General features: G+C 30.1%; 1 protein-coding gene across 1 annotated transcript; it reads right to left on the reverse strand.

Moving 5' to 3' along the window:
* Window positions 1-3,281: 3,281 nt before the first annotated feature.
* LOC132742580 (uncharacterized) lies at window positions 3,282-8,860 on the reverse strand. The gene is made up of 4 exons (XM_060731026.1): window positions 8,713-8,860; window positions 6,234-6,446; window positions 4,678-4,851; window positions 3,282-4,364 (listed from the first exon to the last, which is right to left on the reverse strand). The coding sequence occupies exons 1-4, from the start codon at window positions 8,830-8,832 to the stop codon at window positions 4,200-4,202; spliced, it is 672 nt and encodes a 223-aa protein (XP_060587009.1). The 5' UTR covers window positions 8,833-8,860; the 3' UTR covers window positions 3,282-4,199.
* Window positions 8,861-10,938: the final 2,078 nt, after the last annotated feature.

Consider the following 10,938-nt stretch of genomic DNA (forward strand, 5'->3'; position numbering starts at 1 on the left):
TTAATTGCTTGGTTCGCCTTATAGCAATAATACATTTAACATTTAAAATTAATTATATTGATAATTTGATTTTATAAATTACTTAATTCATTGATATTGTCAATTAAGTCGTCCAAGCGAAGTTAAGTACTAAAATGTTATAAGCCAAACATGCCAGGAGCAATAATGGATCTCGGCAGTGATAGACAAAATTTCCAAATACTTATAATTTTACGAATGATTTTGAAGCCAGAAGTACTGTTTTAAAACATTTACCCTCTTCTTTAAATGCATAATTAAATTTTATAACTTTTTAATGAGTTATCTGTAAAGAGTGATCAAAATAATAAAATAATCGAGAGAATATTTTCAAGCTCCTGCCAATAATGTATGATTTGAGTTGGCAAACATATTAAAGGAATTAGTAGTAATTGATTCTGTTATGCAAAACGTAAATTGGTAAGTTTACGGTTACTGATAAAATGTAATTGCAAACAAAGGTTAAGATTGTATGCACTGTTTCTTCCACAATGACAATTTTATTTTAAAACATTATTATTATAGTTTTCTGATACTTTGTCTACACTATATAAATATAAACCTACTAATCATAATTTTTTAATCTTATAAAGAAGGAAAATCCTACAATTATAGAATGGTTTGTATTTGTTAGGATTTAGCTTTTGACTAGACCTTATCTGTATAAATGATAAACAATCATACCTGTCTGTTTAGTGCTTAGTAAGTGTAAACAAGTGTACTGGCTAATTAACTGTGTGGTATGTCTTTTCATGTTATATTATGTATTGTATCTAAATCCGCTTCATTGCCCTTTGATGACGATAACAAATTAACTTAATTCAAATGTTCAATAAAACTGTGCCCCTTGTTGCTGGGGTGTTGCCTTTTATGACTGAGACATCAGTATTACAGCCGGTGCTTACCCCTGCGTGATTGCAAGAGTAGACTAAATGGGTTCGAATAATTGGAAAAAACAAGCACAAAAAAGGATATTGAAACTGTAATATATAATAAAGAAATATACTCAAACTTAATTTGAACATCGATATTTTAGTGCGATTCATATCAATATTTGAGTAAAAAGTGTAAAAAAATTTCAATTTAATTATCTTTTTCACAATAAAAAAAAACGAAATGAGAGAAAGGTCTGAAATTTAGCGCGCAAGTTACTGATTAGACCTACATCAAATGACAAAAAATATTGAAAAATAAAATTCCAGTCCGGTCATATCAAAAGATCCTTAATGGAGTATCGGTGTACATTTACACATGATATGATATAATCTACATACACCAATAAAGAATGCTTTACACTTATAGATATAAATATTTCGGTGTCGATGAGATAAAATTTGCGCTACATCCAGAATGGAGAAAGTAACTGATTTTATAAACAATGCGAAGGTAAATACTTGGGGCCATCTTTGTTTTGATTCGTTGTTAATGACCGATATAGTTTTCGACGAGTATGTAACGTTCGTATTTATTTTGTCAGAAAATGTGAAAATTGTCGCGCGTACGTCATACTTGCCTTGCATGTGCTAAAAACTGGTTTTTTAGCAATCATGAAAGGAATGTCTAGATTAGAATCCGTTTCTACGACAACAAGATGCAAACAGGTATTTTGCTACTAGCATCATTAAAAAATGAAAACAATGTAACTCAAAGGTAAACCATCATCAAAGATGATTTATCTATTGTTGCCATATGTAAGCACTTGATAATTATGTGCTTTTTGATTAACACGAATTATTATCAGATTGTCTTTGCTATAACGATCAACAACTTTTGTTTCAAAATAAATTCCTTTCTCAAGCAAATGTGCATGTACCGTGAAGTATTAAGCTCGCAATGGCAAGTAACAAGAGGTTTATAAAGACTAAAATACCTAATTTATTACTTCATATAAAACTTTATGAAACCAAGTGTAGAAAAGTTAAGGCTAACCTGTAAACAACTTAAGATCATAGTTGTTAACTTTTGAACGTAAAAAGAACGAAACAAAATACGCTAATTTTTCAACAAAATAAATGCTTTGGCTCTTCTGATAATAAATAAACCATGCCGTTGACAACAGCGCCCTTACAAAAAGTTCACCCAGTATGTTTAATCCAATATGGTTAATTTACATTGACTTACCTGTCTTTGAATCAGAGAGAGCTTCATCTATAAAGGTTTCTGCTTTAATTGATAAAGGTTTCTACTTGAATTGATGGAAATATTATTGATAGTCCAGGTTCTTAACGATTGGTATTGAATAAAATTTACAATGCCTTGTAATAATTAATAGTTTCATTTAAACGTACCGTTTGACACTAACCATTATCTGAACAAATAATTACATTTTATTTGATACAAATTACTATATTTCTGGTGCAGGGAATGATTGTTCTACTAACTTTCACTGATCGTCAAACACTATTTATATAAAAAAAACTTATATACCATATTCAAATACACTAAAATTTTTATCTTTCCCCTTTCTATAATTGTAGATGAAGTTGAAACGTTAATTACCCTGTGGCATTTCTTCAAAGAACGACTAATCAAATAAAATTGTTGACATTTGTTAATATAATTAGAATTACTTGTCATTCTACAACATTAATGAAAGTGAACTCGCAAGTCAACTTCAATGTTGATGAGATGTTTTGAAAGAAATATCGTAGAAATTCTTTCTTGTGCCAATGTGGTTAATGTTGAAACTTAAGTCTACCCCTTTGTTCTAAGCCGTGATTGATACCATTGCATGTATTATAGTAAAAACCATCATGTTTTTATGTTAATGTACGGGACTGAAAATGATATAATGCTTAAATGTAACATAAGACATAACAGTCTAGTAGTCCAAAGTTATGACAATTTTGCACAATAGTTAGGTGTCCGTTTCTTTTTCCAGGAATCGTGGGTTCAAGTCGTACTAGGGTCAAGGCCATGTTTCTTCATATGACACAATTGCTGGTCTGTTCCATGATACGGACTAGAAGACGGTTTAAATAAGCCTCAAGTTGCCATAACAACCTAGCGAAATAAAATATTTAGCGGTTTTAATAAAGTCTGTTGATACTTTTTATCTTTAACACTAATTGATAACCGGCGCAAAATCGTCTTTGCTTATTCAATAAGTTTTTAAATAAAGAATATAAACTTCCATGTTCTATTCAAATCTGCAACATATTTTCTTATCTCTAAAATGGAACTTTTTATGAAGGCTATTTTCAAACTGGTCCTCTGATTTTTTTTTAATGTTATACAAATATTTAAGAATCGACAACACCAAGCATTCATCTATCGTTTATTGGTTAACCATATTCATGAGAATAAATAATCGTTCCAAATATACACACATACATTTTGCTCTCTAATTGGCACAATTTGTTTGGATCATTACAATAAGGTTAACATAAATATATCATAACAAATATGAAACGTGGAAAACGTAAACAAACATAAATAAATATGTAACTTAAAGCATGTTCATAGATTTTGATCCAAAATATTAGGCGTTACAAAGAGAATGAGGCAAATAACACTTATTTTTGGAATTTAATTATAAAACAGTGAAATCTGTGTTAAGTACTTTTTGTATATACCGAATGTTACACAAGTACTGTTTTGCAATGAATGTAGTGTATTGAGCGGGGGCGTTAGCTTGCAATTTCTAACATCGTTCACGAACGGGCTCAATCAAATCTTCCCTGCAAAATTATCATTTTTCCCGTCATTGGCGTTCTTTATGTAATCCAGTTTTACTCCTTGTATTGGTAATATATGAAAATGTATCCTGTTCATGAATTTAAACTGCGGTGTACAGAATAGGAACTAACTGGTGAAATTCATTGCTTTTGCACAGTATTTAACATACTTATAAAGTTATTGCAATAAAGATATATCAAAAATTCAACTCTCAAATTGAAATCTTAAATATTTCTCATGTAATATTGCAAAATTATTGCACATCATCATGTTATGTCAATGGTTTGTAAATCTACACTGGTTATTTTGATGATTAACTTTCAACAATGGAATTAAAAGGCAAAACACTGCGTTTCATTCATTTTCTAAATAAAGTAATTCAAAAATCATAACAATTTAATTATTTCATTATTTTAATAGGGTAGTGTTAAATCTAATCCCCGTTGAGATTTATATTATCTGTAACACTTCATGTCAATAACAATTACACAGAAACTAAACTATTAAATCATCTTTTTAGTTGGCAAAACCCTTCTCTCCATAGAAGGTGAATACTGATATTCTAGAATTTCAAATTGTTCCATCGTCTGACGGTTTGCAGATGGTCGTCTGCTCGAATAAGGGACTGTATGAAACTTTCTGTCACTACTATAACTCGTGTATGGAACCTGTAATAATCAATGTATATGTAGACAATTTTTAAATTGGTAATTTTTTATGAATTGTATAGAACATTTGCCACATTCCAGTATCACACTAATAATACGATCAATCAACTAGAAGTAATTAGATTGGTTACAAACAATTGTTTTTGTTCAAGTGCAACAAACTATTAAGCGCCAAGAAAAAGAGATTTGCCAATTTTTTTTTTTTGATTTTTTTATTCAATACAATTTTTAAGCTGGATTGTGAATCGTCATTTAAGACTATCATTCAAAACAAATAAAATGCAAACATTTTTAAGTTTTCGAAATTTTATACCTGCTTGTCTGTTATTAACGGAGAATCAGGACTGTAGTCCGGCGTCATCATCGGTGTTGGTGCTGGAAGAGGACGAACTGTAGAGGACACTGAAGATGTTGATAGTCGAGAAGATACGGACATTGCTCGACGACGAAATGGCCGTCGGGGCAAATCATACTCATCATCATCCTCCTAGAGTGAACATAAAACTGACATTTTATTTTGACAATTAATTCGATCAGAGAGAGTTTAAACGAATAAACGCATAAAAGATAATTTTAATTGTTCAGGATATATTCCCACTTAAAGCCTAAATAGATTATTTGGTTTCATCGTTTTCAAAAACATATCTAGAAAGTCAACGATCATTTATTTACTTATTTCATTCAGGTTTTACCAACAACCAGCCAGTCAAACTTTGTAAAAATGTACCTGATATAACATTATTTTCCCCTCCTCAGAGACAACAATATAAAATATCGCCTTCACTAAGTGTACCAAATGATGCTTTTCATAAGGAACTTCAGGATAAATCGATAAATGCAAACCGCCTAAATAGAAGCATTTTTTCAGATAGTTCAAGTTAAATTGAAAATCAATATCGCACCTAGATACATTCGCCAGACATATCAATTTTGTTTTAAAGTATCTTTTAACTGAAAGACTACTATGACAACAAACATACATTAAATGTCTTCACTAATCATGATTTACAATCGGAAAACCTTTAACATTTAAAATTTAACTTAACGTTAAGAAAATGGCTAAATTGATTTAGGCTTTGAGAATTAAATTTCCACACATCGTTTTTTTCAACTTAGCTTTTTTGCGCGCATACAATCTCAGTAAAATGGTAACAAATAAATATTTAAAACTGCTTTATTCCTGCTTCTATGAATTGTCAATACTTTTCTTACTTCGGGTGATTCTAGATTTTCAACTTGAATATTTTACAAACACATTAAAGTAGATTGGCCTACAATGGGCACATATTCAATAAATGTTTGCAGATATTGATAAAAAAAACAAGAGAAATGTATCGTTTGGCTATTCTTTTAAAATATTTCATAAAAATAAAATGTTTATAGAGTTCTAAGTGATTTAATATGAACATTCATTCTAGAACAAATTTTAATCTATTCTAGAACAATTTTAGTTTTATATGAGTTGTATAAATCAGCCATTCTGATTTTTTTGTTTTCACGTTGTACATGTCTGCAATATTAAGATATGTTATATCGGATCATGTATCTCACACTTATAACTTAATACAGTCAACATATCTAAATATAGTATTACAGACATACCATTGTGAACCAATTCACTTAAAAAAATTAAATTTGTTATTGCGTTGCCGAACATGTTCCGAGTATGTTCTTAACTATAACTCTGCTGGTTTTGAAACGTGCAAGTTGACCAGGAACTATACATTTTTTTATTTTAATATTGAAATGATATGGACTGTTCCAAATCTAAACAAGACAACTGAATTGGGTTAATCATTGAAAAGGCCTTAAGCGAGACAACATCATTTTTTGCTAATGTTTTTTACGTACATACGAAAAATAACTTACAGTACTGTCATCTTCATTAAATGATATTGCTAATTCGGATTCTGCTGCCTTTCGTTTTCTCATTTCCACCAACATCTCTCGGAACTGTTCTTTCAAATTCTCGATCTTTTTCATCAGTTTATGGTCTTCCTCGCTGTGGTCACTGCGTTTAGCATCAAGTTTATGTTTTAGGTTTTGTAACTCTTGGTGGATCATCGACATTTTCTTCTGTAGCTAATACAATAAGCGGAAATAAAATAAAATGTTTTACATAGTAATGTGAAGACACTAAATACAAATACAATAAATACAAAAAGCTGTTTCTCTTTTATAATGTAAAGATCAGAATGGCTGATCAATACAACTAATATAAAACTAAAATAAAACTAATGACAGACATAACCTATTGATCTTCTTAAAAAGCAGAAGCATTGTGCCTTGCATAAGATGGTTTGTAAACTTACTTAGTCGTGTGAGACAGTGATAAAATGTTGATGACAATCAGTTACGAAAGATCTTAGGTACTTTATGTCAATTAAAGTCTGGAGGACGTGATTTGTGATAAATGATCGTTAGCAAAGTAAAATGTTGTTTTTATGAGCTTTGATTGAAGTTTAGTTCGATACTATATTATTCTATTTTTGTCTGCAATAAAACTCGCCTAGAAAATACACCTCTTCATTAAACTGTGAAGTTGGTTTCAGTTTTCTGTATTAAGTAATGAATAAATAAATAAATAATAGCTATAAACAAAATTATTTTTAGTAAAAATATGTTGAGCATTAAATTTAGGACACTATTTACATTAATTGGGTATATTCAAGTTAAAAACACACAATAGAGGCAAGTCTTTTTAATTACATAAACTACATTAGATAAGATATTTCGAATTCAGTTGTGTGACTATTCTGAAATTAAGTACAACATCATGTAATAAGGCAGTAGTGGGTGACCTTGGAAGATACCCCATGTATATCAGCAAAAAAAGTATTTCATATTGGTAACGAATACTCGTACTCATTTTAACTAGTGATCGTTATGTAAAGTTATGTTATGAAATGTTAAGGATCTATGACAACATGGGCTATCATAATTGGGCTACTGATGTTCGTGTGCATTTATTTTCAAATGGCTATGGTTATGTTTGGGAGAATCAAAGGGTTGACAATCCAAAGTTATTTTTGTTACAATATACTCAAAGATTAGAGGATCAATATGAACAAGAATGGAGAGATAAGTGTAGTACTATGAGTAAATTATGCAATAACGTAAATTTTAAACAAAACTATGATATTGAAAAATACATCAATGCCATTGATATTGAAAAAATTAGAAACTGTGTGGCAAGATATCGTAGTTCAGCACATAGCCTTATGGTGTAAAAATTTAGATATCATGATATCACTGTTGAATATAGGAATTGTCCTTTTTGTGAATGTTATTTGAAAGATTTGTACCATTTTGTATTAGTGTGTCCTCTTTACAATGACTTAAGGATTAAATACATACCTTCTGTATATTATCAGACTCCAAATGAACTAATGTTTTATAATTTCATGTATTGTCAAAATGTAAAAGTCATTAGAGAACTTGCTATATATTGGTATTTTGCTACAAAAGAAAGAATACATTTTCTCACTTCAGACTAGAATATTATTATATTGACTAACAATCATAAAATATTTCTGAAATAATTGTGTCTATAATTGTTCTGTTTTCTTGACAACATATAAGTCATGTAATTGCCTCACATGAATGTTATATTATTATATGTATTATGTTATATGTGTATGGGCTGGTGGCCTGATTATACAATAAAATTTGAATTCGAATATTTGCTGATGAAACCCAAAGTTCCAAAAAACTGCTTTGTACAATGTATTGTGTTACAAGTTGACGTTATACAAGTGTCAAAATGTTTTATTATAATTATACGTATATGCGCTTAATTAGACGTATTGTAACAGACGGTGTATTTGGGTTACATACACGTGTTCTCACCAGGTACTTGCCAACACACTTCTTGAAGAGATTATAACAGAATTTATCGTAGAGTGATGAGTGTTATGTTGTACAACCTAAGCTAGAGCACATTGTATATAGATATAGAAAGATATCTGATGAAATACGCAACTGTTTCTTGCAGTATAAAAATGTATGATATAAAACACTTCATGAATGCATTGTGTGCTTACGCCAAAGCCAAGAGAAATGAAAAAGTAAGGAAAAATATTGTTTTGTGAAGATTTAAAGGAAACCATTTGCAATTAAAACTAAATGTCATTTTATGGCATAATTAAAGTTCAATCAATAGCTTTGTTAATATGTGGGTTACTAAGGTGTGTGCACCAATAACATTTTAACAGCAAAGTAGGGTATATTTCTAAGTTTAAAACAAACATATTTTTGCCACCTCAGTTTGTCATTTTAAGAGCAAGTAATTGACAGCTAACCTATTAATAAGTACCCCTGCATATCCATTTAAAAAGTCAAAATTTACCTGTGCGGCTGTCTCCTCTGGTCTTATTTCTGTGCTGAGTAGAGTAAGATCAAACTTTTTGTTTGACTGTTGATCTCCTGGAATACGCCTGTGACCCAGTTGTTCATAGAGAGTTTCCATCTATAAAAAATGATAGATGTTATTGCAATATAACTACTGTCAATAAATAGAAATAGAAAATTTTGGTCAAGCGTTATACATCTTCTGTAGACATGAATACATGAAACTGAAACATTGAATGTTTTAGTAAATCATTACCGGTATTATTCACCATCTCGTGATCAAAATTAAACCCAAAATTAATTATAAATAAGGTTTCTGACTCACCCTAATTTTTTTATTACATCATAAGCATGTATGTATCAAAATTAAGTGGTTTATTGAACGACAGGAGTTTCCTTCATTCAAAAGCGTACTATTTTTAGTCTTGAAGTATTAATATGAAAATTATTCCAGTTTCATATTTTATGGGTCACCTAATGATATAATAGCAGTATTATAAAAAAAAAACATTTATGTTGCTTTAATATTTATAAACATCCAGATTGCACGAAACATAACTATATTGTAACTGATAATGAGTATTGAACGTTGAAACAACCAGTCTTTAAACACACAAGGTTTTGTTATTGTATATCATCGACATTAATGTTGGAATGCACAAAAATATTTCAGATTATGTATGTTATATAGAATAAGATATCGCAGTGTTGAACAGGTCGAAACACGGTGTACGGATATCCGTAGAACTTTATGGTCATTCTTTTTAAAAATACTATAATATACTTAGAATGAAATATTTTTAAATGACAATTCATTTTTTCAATAATTGATCAGCAATTTGTCAAATACAACTGTTAATTTATTTTATACAATGATCAGGGAGAAACTTGAACGTTTGTTTTAGATTACTAATGTTTATAGAATTAGCTGATTGAGAAAAAGAATGTTAAGAAAAAATCCGTTACTACGACAACAAGATGCTAACGGGCATTTTGCTACCAGCATCTTGAAAACATCAAAACAATGTAAGTTTAACGGAAAATTCACGTCATCGATTACTGATCTATTGCTAACGTGTTGCCTTTCATTACTGGAGTCTGATAATACTTGAAAGCGTTAATTTCTTTAATTAAGACATTTTATGCATCTTCTAACGAAATACTTCACTTTTTAAACTTGTCAGTAGAAAACCATCTGCTATATCCAAATATATTTATAAAACATTTTTGAAAGGAAGAGGCAGGTTTAAATCGTATAGTTATAAGTTCCAAACATATTATTCTCACCAAGGCCATATATTTATCGAAATCATTGCATTGAGGGCTTTGCTATCATTATTGCATTGTATAAATACATCTGCAAATAAATATATCTGCAAAGATTGTTAACATTAACCCCGCAAAATATCCTGAATGTCATTGTTAATCTTTCAATCTCGGCAAAACTAATAATAAATGTTGTAAACAATTTTAAAATAATTACTGACTGAATAGCGAACAGTGCAGTTCACTAGTCACGTTGGTATAATATGTTGCCTACAGTAGGTTAAAGGTTAAAACCAATTTCAAAAACGATAGCATATCTGGAAAAAAGTGATCCCTTGGAAGCATTAAAATCAGCAGAATTACATGAACATTGTAAATCCGGTTTGATTGAGTTTGTATACGAGGGATAATGAAAAAGTGCATCATCCCCCACGTCCCCTAGCACCGGCTTGAGCGGCAATCAATTTTTAACACTCAAAAGTGCTGGAATCAATGATCTCGAAGGACTAGAAAAATACAACAACACTGAAATAAGGTACGGAAAAGACCATTTTCCTTGGATTTCGCTAAGCAGACTTACTCATTGAAAAAATTAATAAATTAATTTGGCATCGTAGTGTCTTTGTATCAAAAACTTCATAAATCTGTGAAGTTCGTTAAGACGTTTTATGTGAATTTGTCAGATTTGATTACATCAAGCAATTTAAACAATTTTAATTCATAAAACTCGTATTTTGAACTAAGCACTTTGCACCTTATTAGTTTCTTTTTCCAAATTGATCATAGTAAGAAAGATAGTGCATTATATACATAAAATTCTACAAAACAAGATCGTGTCAGTTTATATGACTTTAAATAGGAATGAATTCATCAGTTGCTTTCTTTGTGAAGATAGAAGAAAATCATCAGTGATTCTGTGAGGTGGTTTAATGGTACATTACACGAAGTGGACTTAAAT

Source organism: Ruditapes philippinarum, unplaced genomic scaffold (genome assembly GCF_026571515.1).
Source record: "Ruditapes philippinarum isolate M1 unplaced genomic scaffold, ASM2657151v2 ctg544_1_1_1_1, whole genome shotgun sequence".
NCBI classification, from domain to species: domain Eukaryota; kingdom Metazoa; phylum Mollusca; class Bivalvia; order Venerida; family Veneridae; genus Ruditapes; species Ruditapes philippinarum.

Excerpts from the sequence above, each read along its gene's own strand:
- LOC132742580 (XM_060731026.1), bottom strand. The coding sequence starts at position 8,832 with ATGGAAACTCTCTATGAACAACTGGGTCACAGGCGTATTCCAGGAGAT. Across the intron at positions 6,447-8,712 it reads CAGAGGAGACAGCCGCACAG|CTACAGAAGAAAATGTCGAT; the intron begins GTAAATTTTGAC and ends TTATTGTATTAG. Across the intron at positions 4,365-4,677 it reads CGTTAATAACAGACAAGCAG|GTTCCATACACGAGTTATAG; the intron begins GTATAAAATTTC and ends TGATTATTACAG.